The sequence below is a fragment of the Bombus flavifrons genome, chromosome 13 (genome assembly GCF_040668555.2).
Source record: "Bombus flavifrons isolate JBK064 chromosome 13, iyBomFlav1_principal, whole genome shotgun sequence".
NCBI lineage: Eukaryota > Metazoa > Arthropoda > Insecta > Hymenoptera > Apidae > Bombus > Bombus flavifrons.
In genome coordinates, this window is record NC_138454.1 from 4,255,023 (window position 1) to 4,273,307 (window position 18,285).

Consider the following 18,285-nt stretch of genomic DNA (forward strand, 5'->3'; position numbering starts at 1 on the left):
TTTGTAGATTCAGATGGATCGTCCTTCGCCTGTTTTACAGATTATAAAGCGTGTAAAAAGATATCTAAATCCCTGTTACGGTTCTCAGTTTCAGCACGTGTCTAAAGAGATGATTTAAATAAACGAAGAAATTACAAACAGAATGTTGACGGAACCATTTTTACTTTTGTCGGATGTCTTTGTTCTTTTTTGTTTGTAGTTTGGAACGCGTAAAAGAAAGAGACGTGGTAACGAGGAGAAAAGAGAGATCGTAGCAGGGCCGACGGAAGCTTCTCAGAAAATAACAGAGGCTTGTGATTCCATCGGAACTTGTGATTTCTTTCACGTGAATCTGCTCACGTGTGTACGAATAAAGTCGTTCGACATCGGCATTCGTATGATGAAACGATCGAGTATAGTATGGAAACTTAGTCGGTAGATAATTAAAGATTATATGAAGATTGAACTCGTGTTCCAAATCGACGTTGGACATTGGAAAACGTACTTTTTTTTCTCTACTTCGCCACTCGCGTGATGAATGCCTCTTTATCGAAGATAATACAGCGTGAAAAAAATGAAGCGTGAAATTTCGCTAGACAAGTCTGAGGGCGTTGATAATCAAGCCAGTCGGTTTCAAGCTGATTCTGCACGAAACCAAATGTAAAAGATAGTGTGTATATACTTTGTGTCCGTCAAATACACGCTTTTGTTCAATTTTTTCTTTTTTTCTTTGTTACGTCGGTAGACAGTATTATGTTCGTGCGTAAGGAAGTAAATATCTGTTTTCTTTCATTAAATTCTGCACACGATTTTTGCAATGAGATTCGTGCGGTTGTGTCTACGAAACGACACGATCTTTAATAATAATTACGATTGTATTTAACCATATGAAAATAACGATAGAATTGTACGCGGAGAGAATTAATAATCGTGGCTGTTTGTTTGAAATGTATTTGAATTAAGAACTTTTATCGGAAGTGCATGATCGCTCGGTTCGATTAACAGCGCCGTAGAATAATTCTAATCGTTAGATTTACGAAGTATTACACGATACCACAGATAATATCGAGTAGAATATTTAATATTCACTGTCCTATATTAGGACTATACTAATAAACCTTTCGATCGAGCCACAGTCGACATGTTTCCCAATGCGCAATTACGATCGTCGCCATTGAGAAAAAAGAAAAGAAAAAAAAAATAAATAAAAGGAAGAGGAAAGGAGAAGAGGAAATTCCTTATTAGAAATGGTCGACGATGAAACTTCGCTGGTCGTACACTGTCATCACAACTGCACAAAATTCATTGTGTCTCGTAGCGGAATATCGTTTGGTGTTTGTCGTACCGAAAACGACTGCCAGAAGAGGTTTATAAAAAGACTCCAAGTAAAAGAACTGTGTTCCTTGTGACACAGCCAGTGAATAAAGGACAACTCAGTGATATTCGCAGGACGAATATAGAACATTGCTCGCATTCCTCGAAGCCGTTTTCGTTATCTGTTTCTGTATTTATTTCAAAGAGCTGCGTTGTGCAGGCATTAACTAGTAGAACTTACTAATACGAGAATTCTATGCGGTGTAGGAAAGGAAATATAAAATAAAAGAAAAGAGAAAAGAAAAAAAAAAAAGAAAAGAAGAACATTGGTCGTGTCAGATCATGAATAGATTGTCATAAAGAAAAGGGTAATAATAAATTATTATTTACTCTGAAACGATAAAATCGTCTCGTGGACTTGCATCGACCAAAACTTTTTCTCAGTGGAAAATGAAGTTTTCTGAAGACACTACGCTATCGTTAAGAATATTCCTTGTTTCTTTGTATCAAATATATATCTTCTTTCTTCACTCGCTAAATAACGTAATTTTCGCTTGCAATTGCCTACGTCATTCGTTGAGCCGCGTTTTTTCTCAATCGAGGCACGGAAACGTGGATAACGACCGATATCGTTCCCACTTTCGCGCGTTATTAATTATATTCGTATCGAGTCGAGATAAACCACCGTGCGGTGTATGTGTGTGTGTGTTGTGTGTGTGCGCGCGCCCGTGCCCCTGAACCTATGGTGCTTCAATAGATTGTGCCTCGTCGACCTTGAGTCTTTTCCCTTTTCATTCGTTCCGAGCGTGAAACGATCACGGATTCTTGTTGGATCATCGTTCCCTCGGTTACCAAGAATTTTCTGGGGTCGAAAAATCTGTCGACATTGAACGTTTCCTCTCGTAGAGGATCGTCGAGTTATTAATTCTACGTTCCTCGATCTTTTCGTTCATCAGATCTTCTTAACGAAGATCGCACTCCTCGTGTGTACGATATTGTTAGGTCTTTTCAAAGAAAAGATTGAATATATGGTTTTAATATCTTCATAAGTGATCATCGTGGTCCAGGACGATCGAAATTTGACGAACCTCTCTCGGGTGTTTTTCCAAGAGAAAATCCTTCAGTAGAAGAGAATTACTCGGGAAAAATTCCCGAGACAACTTCGCGAGATATCCGAGACTTTGGGATAAAATTGAGAAATTTCTTCACCTACATATTCATTGGAGAGGAAAAAAATATTTATTGAATGAAGCTTATCATGAGAATACCGTATCACAAGATTTCTTATCTGAATAATCGACGGACGTCTACCTTTAGGCATCCACGAAGGAACTCGAAATGAAACTAACACTTGCTTCGTAATCGAACACCAAATACATATATTGACGTTCAAACGAAAGTAATACCAAAAAGTGGTAAAAAGAAACAATAAAGTATGATATTCCTAATTTGTAGCGTATATGTGATTTTTGGACCGATCGATGGACAAATTGAAACAAAACGAAAGAGAGATATACAATGAAAAGCACGATGAGAAAGAAAACGTAACCGAGTGAAAAACACTCTATAAGAGTGGCTAAAAACCGAAGACAAACGCTCACGTCGTTTTGTGACATTATTCGTTTTTTCAAATAGGCGCATTTACGTAAGCATTTTACTTACTCGAACGTTAATCGCAAATCGAGCCAACCGAGTCTGCGATCCTAAGAAAATACGAAAGAGAAAGAGAGACAAAAGAAAAGAAATCGGCGTGCCCTTCTCTCTCTCTCTCTATATATATATATATATAAACATATTTATGGTCTCTCGCAGACTCTCATTAATACAAATATTAATTAAGATTATATATATATATTATATTATATATATATATTCTCGATTTAACAGTGCATGATCGATCGTTTTCATTCGGGGGGTCGCAGACGACGGTTCGCCACACGATCCACGGGGCCCTCGATTTCTCGATCGAACGACAAACTCACCTCGTGCGTGATCGGCGTGAAAAGCTTCGCCGCCCCTGAGAAACTTCTGTGTATTATTTCTAACAGAATGTAATAAAGTATGGTTGAAAAAGAGGAATAACACCAGCTTAATCGACCTTCTTCATTTCCATCTCCATCCTCTCTGTTTCACTGTGACCGAAAAAATTTAAAAACAAATTTATCTTAATACATAGTTGATACTTGACGTCAAAATCTTTAGCGCTTCTGAGAATCTTTCGCGTATTACTTCTAATACAATATATATAACAAATAGATGTCAGCTTTTTGTATACTTACAGAAAATTTCATAGTGCAAAGTTAGTAATTCAGAAAAATAAAAATGTATTCCAAATTCATGAAAAAGGAAAGTGTATATATAGGAAACTCTGTACGTGCCACTTCTTAGTTTTAAAGAAAACTCAATGTTCCATTTATTTAAATAGATCGTATAGACAAAAGCCAAGAAACAATTATTAGCTGACACTTATATTTCTCTTTACACTACAGAGGCGACGTTGGACGTGCCACTGACACCATCTTCTAGCATTATTGATAACTATTTAGAGAGGCTAATTGCGCTTAAATGCTATACTATGGTATGGTATGTTAGAACATTCTTCAATAAGAAAAACAAAATTCTTCAGTTTTACCACTCGCGGTGTCTTCTGCAAGTACTCTTCGATTATTGCTGACCGGTGTATCGAGTGAAAGAAATCTCGGGCCAAAAATTCCATAGGAGTATAAATCTACATAAACACTCGTAATCTAGCGACGAAATACCGTTTAAAGAGAAGAATTTAATTGACTCGTCTGTTGTTTTTTGCATCCCCTTTGTTTCGTTGCAATCGACAAAGTTTGAAGTTCACTTGTCTCAATTTCGACTATCAAAGTTTTTTACCACTATGTTGCAAAACAAGAAAAAAATGTTGTCTTGCATAAATACCGATAGACGCGGGTTACGATTACTTTTGCTCGTGTAAGATATGTATTTGTTAAAGATATTCGTAACTGAAAAACTATTTGGCAAGCGTTGCATAAGTGTTTTTATCGACATGGAACATTTTTACTCGTTGTCCTTGAAATTTTGTCCTTTCAACAGACTTCAAAGTTTCAAGTTGTGTAAGTTAGATAACCATGGGATTGACTGATAAGTACATAATTATTATATACTATCGATCCTATCAAATAATGAATCACAGATATTTCCCATTCGGTTCCGATCGACGCCTCATTCATTAGCACAAAAATATTTCGTTTAATCGCGTGATAATGAAAATCTGATCTAAAACCTCTTGTACATACATACATATGATACATACACACATGATTACGATATAAGGGGTGGAATAAAATTCGACGATGAATGATCGATATTAATATCGACCGATTTATCGTTAATCTCTCGTGTTAAATAAATTTTCGAGATCTATAAAGAAACTACGCTATATTGGTTTGTCAATCGTAATTTCTTGTAACATATTAATGAAACGCTAAGTCTGCAATCCTCTATGATATACACTATTAGTCAGAAATTTTAAGATATTTACCTTGTACGTGTATTTGTATCACGTATTTGTAGCATATGTATTTGGTATCAATCGAATGTTTGTCGTAGCTCTCATTTTTAATTACTTCGCAATAAGTCTACTATTTCATCCGCGTGATTTGTGCCTTATGACATAATATATGAGATAAAATAAAATTTGTTAGATTTGTCCAATAGATATAACAAGTCTATATATGTAGTGTCTATATATGTGCTAATATTTATGGTCGATAGCGCGTATACATGTTTCGCCATATAACTAAAATAAAATTTTCTTGGATAACTATTTGCAAGAATAGCAACAACAATAAATAATTAACGCTCGATGATCATAAAAGTGAATTGGAATAGAGATAGAACAGAATTTAAGTCGAAGCGAGGGACACATTACATATAACGGGTATCGTTATGTTCATTAATTATATCAATAATTGTTAATTACATCCCAGTGTTGATTTCAAAATACAGCGGGCGATTCATCTTCCGCCTTTCAAGACAACACACGCGTCTTTCACTAACTCTGCAAAGATAAACGGTTTCTGGATAAAGCAAATAATTTTATCTGTAATACTACTGGACACGCTACCTCTCCCGAGGTTATCTTGGCAATAGGAGTTATCGTGGAGACTATGGAAGTCATTTAATCATATGTTTTCCTTGCTGGGAAATCAACCGATTCACTGAGTGATCCGCTGCAAAATAGAAATTGATCTATCGTGCATAAATTGCGCGACGCTCTTCCCACTTGGGCAGTTTCTTCGTATCTCTGGGTTCGCGCGAGTGTCACGTTAATAGTTCGTTAGAAATCAGTACTTTCAACGTACAAAACGGTAATTTGTTTGAAGTCTTGTAAATTATATGTGCAGAGTGCGGATTTTTCTGCAAATTTATATTTTTATGGACGCCATATAGATAAATAGAAATAAAATAGAAATTCGTTTTACTTAAAATTGAAAATTAATTAAAATGAATGAATTGATTGAAGATTAATTAATTAAAAATTATAACGGGTATTTAACTAAGTATCATATATTTTTGTATAATAGCGCACTTTCGCACCTTAAAATTTCCTATACGTGTATACGGTGAATTACAGTAACTCACGAAAATACTCGAACATTTATAGAAATTTCCTGTGAATATATTACATGCGAAATGAATATATTATACGTGTTTCGAAACATTTTGAAATTGTTTGAATACTGTAATAAAATTCAACTATCATAACTATATTATTAAAATTTGAAACAAATTGAGATATGTACATACAGAAGCCACGAAGTATTTAGTGCAAATATGTATTTCGCAGATTAAACGATCAATTGTTCATTATATTAATAATTCATTAATAATCGCCATCATCGCGATAATAAAATCATTAATAATTCAGTGAGACCGCCTTTACCTTATAACGATTTATAATATGCACTAATTTTTTACTGAATATATGTTTGCAATGAATAACTTGTAACTTCTATAGATATTTTTAGATTAGTTTCATAATTTTCCAAGGTACAGTATTAATGAAATTCCAAAATGTCTTATTAATGTCTAATTAAATGTCTTATTTAATTTACAACACACATATATACAATATATACACAAAAGTGGCAAGAGTTTAAATATTTCCGGGAATCATTGTATATTGTAAATTATATTGAACATACAGGACTTGTTAAATGCAAAATTAATTTCACATTCGGTTTCAGAAGACACCATGGCTCAAAAAATGATCTGTATTGAGGACTTCGAGAAATATGCTAGCACACATTTAACACCTTCTGTCAGAGATTATTACAATTCTGGGGCGGGCGAGCAGTTCAGTTTACAGCTAAATAAGGATGCTTTCAAAAGGTATTTAAAAAATAATAGTTTATCGTTAAAAGTAAATTTAAATGCGGAACAGTTAACTTATATTACTATTAAGACTGTATAAAAAGGAATGATTATAAAATCGAAACTCTTTCGTCATTCTACTCTTTTCAGTCTTGATATTGTTCGTATAATTTAGACGCTTTCTGTAAAAATTTAAAGATCTTTTATTTTATGAAACATCTAATAAAACTAATTGAACAATGAAATTAAACAATGAATTAAACAATGAAAATTCCTAAATTCACTATAAAATTAATCTAAACTGCCAATTGCTCAACCAAAAGAATACGAGTTGAACTCTTGGATCTAATCTATTCTTTAATCTGTTTAATTAAAAAAAAATGTAACATTTTACAGATACAGGATAAGACCAAGATTTCTAAGAAATGTTGCCAAGAGGGACTTAAGCACCAGGATTCTAGGTGAACAAATCTCGATGCCATTGGGAGTCGCACCAGCAGCTATGCAACGTATGGCGCATCCTGAGGGTGAATGTGCAAATGCAAGAGGTAAATATTACATTTTAATATTAATTATGATAATGTCCCACTGTGAGTTTCCCTATTTTTCTTGTTTTTTAAATAATCTCAGTATCTTATATGGATACGTATATTTAATCTCTAAATACCAAACACATTCATTATATAACATATATAGATTTAGTAAAAATGTTTATTAACTTATGCAAATATTTTACAAAAATAGTTGCAATCACAAAAACGTGTTGGGTTCGGTTAGTCAGCGACGATCACATTCGAACTTTTCATGTTTGTAAAATGTTACAACGTAGAGCACGGTAAAATTGAATAAACAAGTACATGATTTCCTATAAAATAGATAATTCTTTTGTTTGTTTTAATTTATTCGAGTCTGTACAGAAATTAAATTGTTGTCTTTTTATTATTTAGATACAAATATATATAAAAAATCACATTAGACTGTATAAAAAGTTAAATGCTCGGTAATTCATTATATATGCAATAAGATGATATGTTTGCAGGCATTGTCACTTGTTTAAAAAAGTCACTTATTATTGCTTAGCCGTGTTTCGATTGTAGAATTTTTTATTTTATAATTGTACAAGAAACAATTTATTCGTCTGCCGGTTCGGTCGTACATTATAAGAGTATATTCTATTTCAGTCAAAAGAACTTAATTAACTCCTTGAAAAATTTGGCAATAAAGAAATTTTTTCTGTCGATCAGTCCGTTTGTAACCCTTAAATATATACTGTATTAATAAAAAATAATCCATAATAGATAAAAATTGAGCTTTGAAGCGAAGTTACTTTATAAAGTAATCATTATAATTATGAGATATATTCGTATATATTCTAAATGCAGCTATATGTTTAAGGCACAACAGAGGGTTCGTACAATATTTACAGTGATAGAAATGCGTCAAGAAATGCGTTACCATGGAAATACTGTAAGGACTGCTTTAAAGAAAAGAGTAATATTATCATCGTGTTGTATTATATAAATAAAGCTCGCAAATTTCAAAATTCGTATTTTGATGGATACAAACCGAACTCAAATATTACGATTTTAGATGACTAGTTAATAAAAATGGAACATAAGTTTATGTACACATACATATAATTAAACATCAGACGCTTAGAGACTAAGAAAGTTACGGCAATAAAAGGCAGAGGAATTAATGTCGTTTGGGTCCCACGTTATCCCAGTTATTAATAGCTTTCATATTTACTTTCTCGATTCTCCACTTTTGCGTAGCAGAAGACGAATCACATTTCGCTGCAAAGACTTTTTTGCTTGCTGGATCCGTGTCTAAGCACCTCGACGTATAACCGTGCATCAGCCATTGTTTTTCAACGTTGTAACGCCATAATTGATTTCCTTGGCCTCCGTGGCAAGGATACAAGGTGACTGGAGCCTTTGCACCTCCTCTAGAGACATCCAAACATTCTGTACGATCCTTTGGCCTAATGTCTTTATGCCAAGTCAGTTTGAATTCTTGTTCTCCTATAATTCTGGGATTATCCTTTATGCAGGTATCAACTACAACAAGTTCGTCCTTTTTTCGCTTTTTTGAGTCTAGGCACAGTTCTGGCACACCCATGTTACGAATTTCTCCAGATGCAAAGTCGTCAGGCTCTATAGGAGGGTATACATCGACAAGATCGAAAGCTATGTTTTCCATGAACCATTTGAATGGTTTACAATGTAATCTAGCTCTCAAATCTCTTTGCTCTTTTAAATTTCCAGGATTCAATGACCTCAAATGCGGACGTCTTTTATAGATATATTCTGCATATTCATCCATCCATACTTCTGCTACTCTCTTATAATTCTTTCCCAAAAAGTCTCCCTTTCCTGGATTAGGGAAAGGTGGGAACTTTCTATAAATATGACCTACTCTTGAACAAGGGGCATCGTACATTTGACCTCCACATTGCCATATCTTAAACGATAGCTCATACTGTTCACCTCCCCATATATCTAATTCTGGATCATATCCACCTAGTTCCCAAAAGAATTTTGCACTAATGGCAAACAGACCACCTGCCATTACTGGACTTTTAAATGGCTCTGTTGGGTTTTGAAGATCTTCAGGTAGCAATGGCAACCGTTTGTAATACAATTCCCAGTCAAAAGCTCCTCTTGCACCCTCATCTTGAGCTCTGTATTCGAATGTCTCATAAGCTATCACATCAATAAAAGGACACACACAAGTTTTGTAATCCTGTGCAATGGGTTCTAGCAATGGTGGTAACCAATTGATATTTGCTTCACTATGAGAATCCAAAAATACAAGTACTTTTGCTTTTGCAATCTTTGCTCCAGCTAAACGACCTTTAATTAAACCAGAACGCTCCTGTAGTCTTACAATTTTCACTTTTGTCAAGTGTTCGGTTATATAATCCTCTAAAGGCTTTTTCAATTCTGCCTTGGTACTAGCATCATCTACTAATATTATTTCCTTGAGGAGAAACGCTGGTGAACGATTAATCACACTCCAACAAGTTCGCATTAGAGTGCTAAAATGTTCATTATGGAAGGAAACTATCACAGAAACTGAATCAAGATTTCTTAAATATTTCTTCTTCTTACAGTCTGGATGCCTAATGTCAGGTACTGAGCGATTCATTGAGATCTCATCGCTGAGCGCAGCATTAAAACCATTTACCTGATACAACTTTTCCTTCAATGCATCGAGAGATGGTGATAGAAATGCTGGCTTTCCATGTTCACCTATACCAGTTCTTTTCCTGTCTTCTTCAATTGTCTTATAATCATGCCAGTCTATCTTTTCATCCAAGTCCTGTTAAAAATTTTATTCAAACATTATATTGTGGAACTAAATTCCATCTTTAGACTAGAACTACCAGACTAATCAAAATAGCCTTCTTCATAGAAATTTTATGAATTTACAACTGTATATTTCCTGTGATATTTGTTTGTTTCCTTGCGTTACATATCTTTTAAACTGATTTCTTTGATACACAAACCTTATACTTTAATCATTGGTAGTTCTAACATTAATATAAAATAATATGATTTGCATCGGGATTCACGAAAGTGATGTACGCTACTGCGTGGAATGCAGAAGGCTAAGCTATTGCTAAACCTGTTTTACTTGCATCAGCCTTGCCAATAATGAGTAGGTCTTTAACCCATACCTGATAAAAATGGTTGAGATTCTGCCTAGAATCGACGAAATTTTTCTGGCTATCACCTTCAATGCCCACCAATGCGGTAACTGGTGTCACGATTTCATGGTTAGGTGACGTTCGTACATAGCGGAATATGACGACGGTTAGGAACACGGTGAGAACCGCCAGAAGGAAGAACTTTATCAGGCTCACAACATTTCTTCTCATCATCGTGATACACTCATGTCGCGTGATGACACTTGTGAAATCCCGCTGCCAGCCACTGGCTTCGTGAACTATCTACACGAAACTAACCTCATGTGTATGCATCTGCTTACAGCTTATCAGTTGCTATCTTCGATGTGAGATGTTAGTGTTGGATAAATTTTTGTGATAAAACACATGGAGTAGACACGGTTGCCACGCGTCGACTGAGGATCGATCCTTCAGGATCGAAGCAGTTCTCGATGACCGAATGCATTCGATATATTTGAAAACATACATCCTGTAGTAGATCGCTCATTTATATCTCTAACATGTTGACTGTCACGCGAATTTTCGAAATGCACTGAAATATATAACATTTCATTTTATCTAATTATATCGTGTTTACGAACTTTTTCTCTGATAACTCATTCAAATTGAAAAAGAACATTTTAGTCTGTAAAATTTATCTTATCTTAATCATTTAAAAGATTTTTGTAATATAGGTCACCGATGACTACTGTGAGGCCAACGTATTAACGTCACTTGTTTAATATTAAAATTGTAACACTCTCATAAGCATAATTTAATCTTAGTGAAAAGCGCAAAAATTTCAATAGGAAACACGCTAGATGGAACATATGTTTATTCTAATAAAATTGTACGAAATTTAATTTATATGTAATTTAAAAGTTTTTTGAATGTTAAGTGTGTAAGTGTGAGATAAATTAAACCGAATTAAAATGTTTATTTCTAGCTGCCCAGGAAGCAGGTACGATCTACATACTCTCAACGATATCAACAAGTAGTATTGAGGAAGTCGCAGAAGCTGCGCCAAAGGCAATAAAGTGGTTCCAACTGTATATATACAACGACCGTAATGTTACTCTAAATTTAGTTTCACGAGCAGAGCGCGCTGGTTTTAAAGCTCTCGTCCTTACTGTCGATGCACCGCTGTTCGGTGATAGACGTGCTGACATTAGGAACAAATTTTCTCTTCCATCTCATCTGAGGTATTTATTATACCATACCATAATAAAATTTTAACATATATAAAATATAATTGAACAATAAAATATGAAAATATATTTTCAGATTAGGAAATTTTGAGGGAGAGTTATCCAGTAAAATAAACAATGCCAAGAGTGGCTCTGGCTTAAGCGAATACGTTATGAACTTGTTTGATGCTTCCTTGACTTGGGAAGACATCAAATGGCTAAAAAGGTTGTTAGAAAGTTTGATGATTTGCAATTGTAAAAGTTAGGAGACGTACTAATTCAATTTATTCCCCGCAGTATTACAAAGCTGCCGATCGTTTTAAAGGGAGTCCTTACCCCACAAGATGCACTGTTAGCCATCGAAAGTGGAGTATCAGGAATCATCGTTTCAAATCACGGCGCTCGACAAGTTGACACTCTTCCAGCAACGGTTTGTTATTTATTTTTTTATAAAGTGTATCTTTTGACGTTGTATTATAATATTGTAGAGTTATAAATAAAATCGTGAAGTATAAAATAAAATGTTTAAAGATAACAATAGTTAATAATAATACTGAAATAATAAAAATAATGTATGATTTGTAGATTGAGGCATTGTCAGAAATAGCGGAAGCTGTAAACGGCAGAATAGAGATCTATATGGATGGAGGTGTGAGGCAGGGAATTGATGTTTTCAAGGCACTTGCTCTGGGTGCTAAAATGGTAACTATATATCAAATTGCAATATAAGTCATGTAAATCCTACAATTGCTCAATTCTTATTTTTGCATGATTTGTAGGTTTTTGTTGCCCGGCCTATGCTGTGGGGTCTGTCTTACGGCGGTGAGGAAGGTGCAAGAGCAGTTCTTGAAGTCTTCAGGAAAGAAATTGATGTTACATTTGCGTTGACAGGTACGATTAAAGCCACTTTCATGAAATTTCAATACTATTATGGACAATTTTATAAATATTTGGAAATCAATTTGTAGGCTGTGCTAGTGTTCAAGACGTTAAGAAAGACATGGTTCAACACGAATCTTACTACAGCCATTTGTAGTAGAAAGACACGACGTAAAATTGATTTACAATAGAATCCCAGTTATCGAAAGTCTGTTTAGTTGAACTCGAAGGAGGAATTAGTGGATTTCTAGTATTCGACTGATTGCTATCCGATACGTCTTGTACCGTATCCTATAAATGGATTTTTACTGTAATTATAATAAATTGGTTTAAAGATCATGTTGATTTTGATGGGCGTGACATTTAAGATTATCATAAGATTAGGTTTAAAGATAACTTGAGGAACAGTTTAGATTATACGATATGTTTCATAACAAGTACAACAGTAACTTCAAGAATATTTTAAAAGCAGTAGGATATTATCACATTCATAATAATAAATATGTTTTAAGTTGATTGATTTTTCTTTTAAGTGAATAATGTACAATACGAAATAATAACAATGCACAATAAAAGACAAAAATATAAATGTACGTATATTAATGGAAGAATAACACTAGAATTTTTTCTTCACAATATCTGAGTTTTATTGAATATCTCTTGTATATTCATCTGTGTATACATACATGCGTGTGTGCGGCACACATATCACAATTCACGAAGCGTACGTACGCACACACGCATTCAAAGGTGATCCGCAGCTCCTTTGCAAACGGAACAAGATTGACTATTTTGACGTCGATATTATATATATAACGCACGAAACATGCAACAAAGTACTTGCATCGCTCTCTGTTCAATTCGCAAAATACTCTCTTTTTTTATTGCATTTCTTTCTTTTTCTTAATCCATACCACATCGTATACCGGGAGAGGCAAATTCTCTTGGCAAAAAAATAAATCCCCTTTATCTTTCCGGTATTTCCTATCTCGGTTTAGTAACGCTGATACCATCATTACACTCGTAATTCTTTTGTTTTTTGTAATTTTTTTTTGTTTACTCACAGCTTTACAACGTTACAATTAATCGTTACTCGTATGTATATATTTATAATTTATGTATATATTTATAATATATATGTATATGTATATTTATGTATATATGTATAGTGGCCTCGTTCGCTACAGGTTTTTTTGTTTGCTGAGTATGCACGCTGCGACGCTAAACTTTTACTTTATGTATTAGTATGTATACGCAATGTACACGTGTTTGATAGTATATATATACACACATGCACGCCTCCTGTCTGTGTACTGTATATATATACGTTATATACATGCATACACACGAACATTCGCCTTTCTTCACCGTTTTCGTTTCTACAAGCGGTTTCTTGAACAGAGGGGACACGTTTGCGATTACATACGTATTTTGGGTTATAGATCAACGATTTTATAAAAATATAACAACGTTCGACAATTATCGTTATCTTTATGATAATCACTATCTTCTAGATAAGAACGGAATTTTTAAAAATGACCACTATTCCTCAAATAGAGTTCATTGGACAGAAAATAAAATTCGCTAATCTGTCTCGTGGTATATTTCAATTAACGATTCACACGCGATAAGATCTATTCTTTCATAAATCGACATCTCGCAAACATGCATCCTCCGTTTTCTTTTTTTCTTTTATCTCCTTCGCTCAATCTTACATTATTTGACGATATCAATCCCGCATACACGGTATACAATTGGCTAATATACGATTACTATAGACACACAGTGTGTTTGTTTGTAAATTTTCAGCGGTATATTTTACTGCTCGTGAGAACCTCGTGAAGAATGATCGTTCGAATTCTTGTCGAATGGCGTCTCTCAAGGAATCCAGACGCGGCGGAGAAACTTACTTTCACGATAAAGTGGCGATTTAGGCGACAGTACATTAGTAAGTTAGTGTAAAATTCATTGGTCCAGAGAGTTATGTGTGTTTCGAGAGGGCCTTCGTCTCCCCTATCGCTCCGATCCTTTCTTTTTTTTTTTGATTTTCCTTCGAGTAAGGGCTCGAAACTGGAAACATGAAACATTTTTTAAACCAGGAGAGGATATGTTTTATTTCCTTTTGATATTCTTAAGCTTCTTGAAAGCTTTTTCAACTGTCAGTGACAGACTGGATGATTTTTATTCTTCTCTTTTTTTTCGCTCTTCTCTCTTGGTAACTGAACTTGATGGAACAATGTGGTTGCTTTAACGTGACTGATATATTTTTTCTTTCCGGCCTCTCGATGCAAAAATTCGGTGATCAGAGAATAACGTCGTTGCTCGATATCTTGAACGAAAATGTATCAAGTACAAAGAAACAACGTCCCTTTTTATTTCCGTTGTCTCTTTCTATCTCGATCGGTCGGATAACGGTTATTCGGATCGATGAAAACGATCCGATAACCGAACCGTCGACCGATCGATCGGAAAGACAATTTCCCTCTGGAGAAATCGCGGGGATGAATGGCTCTTCGATTCGGTAACGAAGCGCGACAGTGTAAAAATGTTTTTAGAATATCTTTTGCGCAGTTTACACGGAGGAAATTCGAGTCTTATACGTATATCGTGTTTGCGAGTGAGACACGTGGTACAATTACTGCATAGTGTGATTTACTCATGGTCGTGCGATTTTTTTTTAATCTACCTTAACCGAAAATATGGAAAAAGAGAGAAAAAGAATGTATTAGAAACGTAGAACGTTTTTCAAATTATACGAATGATACATAAACCGCTCAAATGCCATGATGATCAATACCATAAAATAAGAGAAAACATTGCAACTTTGATCTCTAGAGGTTACACACGTTGTTTTTTAAAATTCACCTTAAATATCTTAGACTTATTTATCTGCCATCTTCCTCGTTTGTTTCTTTTTTTTTTTTAATTGAACAATAATCACATGTACGATATATGCAAGCAAAGTAATCGAGAATTTCGCAATTGACCAGCTCGGCCTATAAGCGGCTTATAGTATAACGCTTAAGTATAATGAAATGATAATAAAAAAAAGAAAAGAATTAATGAAATATACGATGTATAATGAAATTTCCTCGTCATCGTATGACAATATCTTCAAGAATTTCGCAATTGACCAGCTCGGCCTATAAGCGGCTTATAGTATAACGCTTAAGTATAATGAAATAATAATAAAAAAAAGAAAAGAATTAATGAAATATACGATGTATAATGAAATTTCCTCGTCATCGTATGACAATATCTTCAAGTACTCTGAAAGGGGATAAGAATAAACAAAGTTAGAAAATATATAATCGCAATTATAAAATACAGCGTAATTTACGATGGTATTAATTAGCCGACGATTCTTCGTTGAGAAACGATAAAAAAAAACGCCCAATAACATGTCTTCCATAAAACGAAATTTTTCTCGTTCTTAAAATTCTAACAAATTCTTATGAATTCTTGCTAAAGCTGAAGATAGCGTCGCCGATTCTGCTATCGCGATATAGTAACAAAACAGAACGCTTATCTTGTAGTTAATTTCGTTGGATTATAAGACCTTGAATATGTAGTTAGAAATTACTAATATTTCTTAGTGATTCGAAAAATATTCAGAACGTGTACATCGAGTTATCAGCGAGAATGCCAAATAAATAGCAACGCATTAAACTTTCCTTAACGTAAGCCGTATAGCACAGTGTGCTGTATAAGCGCACGTGTATTTAACGTGTAAACATATAAGCTCAATATATTGATTAGAAAGATAAGCGATCCTCTCGAGTTTAATCTACATTTATACGAAGAATCGATCGACTACTTTTAATTTCGTCGTAAATTATATCGAACCACGAGTAACTAATTAAAAACCGGCGTTAAAGCAAATTCAATCGTGATAGACGCAAGATAAGAACAGCTCTTTGTGTTCCTCTTTATGAATTTTCGTCTCTGTTTGCTGTCTACATGTATAAAATAGACTACGATTCAAGGACATAGCGTGAAGATCCGATTCTCTTTGACGATCGATAAAATTTGATTAGAACCGGATTAGAAAAACGTAATTACCAATTCTTACAATTAGTTGTGAAACTATCAAAGTTTTATTGATATTCCTCCGATTCCTCTTACGTTTGAGCTTCTTATCGCAATTTCTGCCTTCTTTTTTATTATAATTCTTTCTTCTTTTACCCTTCTTCAAAGTCTTCCGAAGAGTTTCTTCACGCTACGCCATCCTGGAGAGGCAGGATCGTACCTCGGTAACGATCGTTAACAACGACGACAACAATATCTAACTAAACATCGAAGAACATCGAATTGTTGTTTTACGATTTATATATTTTTTTTCTTTTTTTGTTTCTTTTCCATTTTGTTAATGCATGTTCAATCCCTGCGGTCAGTCTGAATCTAATTGACAACGTGTATACCAAGAAAAGTCCTTTTTCGTTTCTAACAGAAATTGTTGCCCTAATCCACCATCTTGCATTTGCTCATTCATTCTTTTCCTTTGTAACGAGTATTGTTGTTTCTCTTTTTGTTTAATTCGCTAAACGTCCACTAATTAACTACAATTATAGATACATATATTTCTGCGATTATTACGGGTACGATTTCTCGTGTGAGCTTGTTATTTATTTAGTTACTTTTAGTTGCTCGTTCTTCGCTCTGGTTGCAACAGAGTTTCTCCTTGCTTTTTCTCTCTCTACTTCCGCTACGAAATGCAACTCGTACACGAACGTAGAAAGCTAGAACGCTTAATTATTCGATTCTTCCTCTATGGTTAATACAGCGAGCTATTCAGCTTTCGTATTCTACGTGTCCATGAATGAGATAATATTGGGTTGGCAACTAAGTGATTACGGATTTTGTCAATACCATCTAATGACAAAATCCGCAATCACTTAGTTGCCAACCCAATATTTGTCAATTAACAATCGATTCTTTGGCGGGAGATCTTCTATTCGTATCCCTCCACTGTCAGAATTCATCGTTGTACATCATCATCAAATAAATCGCTACATATCAAATTTTTGTTCAATGTTGTTCTTTGATTAGTACTTATCGATAATAATCTCACATTGATACGATAGAGTGTAATCTTTCATCTTTGTCATTATCTCCTTTTTACAATTTTTACTTTAGAGCGTCAAGAAATTGTTACGTAAAAAATGAAATTTAAAATTCCAAACTAGTGAGGTAAAAGAGTTTTAATTTCTAGATATAAAATCTGACAGCGAAGGATATCGGTTTTAAGATCGAAACGTATACTGTGCTCAAGCTATTATTCATCTCAGTTAATAACCAGATCCTTGTATTTGTCGTAAAGGATGTATCGATTCACTTCCTTTTCGAGGTAACGATTGAGTTGGCGCGCAAATACATGGCAACCGGTCGTACAAGAAAAAGAATATCATCATTCGAAGATTAGAATCTCTCGACCTTACACAGGGCACGCTTAATTTACAGTTTCTTCAGTGAAGGCAGTAGTGTATATGTATTTCAGATCAGACGACGACACCTACAATGTGCAAAGAATGTTTCTGAAGATTGGTAAAGTTCGTATCGACGGAAGAGCAAGAATTCTTCCGGGCAGTTCACATTTCGTTTTCTATGACAAACCTTCTCCCGAAAGGTATCGAGAAATTCCGATAGCATTTAAAGAAACCGCCAATTTCTGACCAATTCTAGAGAACCAAGAGACGAAGTTACAAACAAATTAATTTCAACAGATGACCCTCCGATGATTTCAAAGAGTATTTGTCTGAAGAAATACTACCAAGGAAACTTAGAAGTGGTTTTTAGGTTATGTTGCACGCGCCTCAACAATTTTGCGTAAGACGAAATTATAGTAAATAAAGAGAAATTATAAAACTAAAAATATAAATGATTTTCCTCTGT

At 34.4% G+C, this 18,285-nt stretch overlaps 2 protein-coding genes across 3 annotated transcripts; one reads left to right on the plus strand and one right to left on the minus strand.

Annotated features, from left to right (window-relative positions):
* The first annotated feature begins 5,490 nt into the window (after nucleotides 1-5,490).
* On the plus strand, nucleotides 5,491-13,007 carry Hao (Hydroxyacid oxidase). Its single transcript, XM_069125533.1, has 9 exons — nucleotides 5,491-5,651; nucleotides 6,531-6,675; nucleotides 7,054-7,205; nucleotides 11,274-11,529; nucleotides 11,612-11,740; nucleotides 11,812-11,944; nucleotides 12,100-12,216; nucleotides 12,294-12,405; nucleotides 12,483-13,007. Exons 2-9 carry the CDS (start codon nucleotides 6,539-6,541, stop codon nucleotides 12,548-12,550), a joined length of 1,104 nt encoding a protein of 367 aa, XP_068981634.1. The 5' UTR covers nucleotides 5,491-5,651; nucleotides 6,531-6,538; the 3' UTR covers nucleotides 12,551-13,007.
* On the minus strand, nucleotides 7,226-11,026 carry LOC138186051 (N-acetylgalactosaminyltransferase 6). 2 transcript variants are annotated; one of them, XM_069125532.1, is made up of 3 exons: nucleotides 10,340-11,026; nucleotides 9,847-9,981; nucleotides 7,226-9,639 (listed from the first exon to the last, which is right to left on the minus strand). In XM_069125532.1, exons 1-3 carry the CDS (start codon nucleotides 10,541-10,543, stop codon nucleotides 8,353-8,355), a joined length of 1,626 nt encoding a protein of 541 aa, XP_068981633.1. In that variant the 5' UTR covers nucleotides 10,544-11,026; the 3' UTR covers nucleotides 7,226-8,352. The 2 variants fall into 2 exon arrangements, with proteins under 2 accessions (XP_068981633.1, XP_068981632.1); XM_069125531.1 differs by having other exon boundaries at nucleotides 7,227-9,981; nucleotides 10,340-11,025.
* Nucleotides 13,008-18,285: the final 5,278 nt, after the last annotated feature.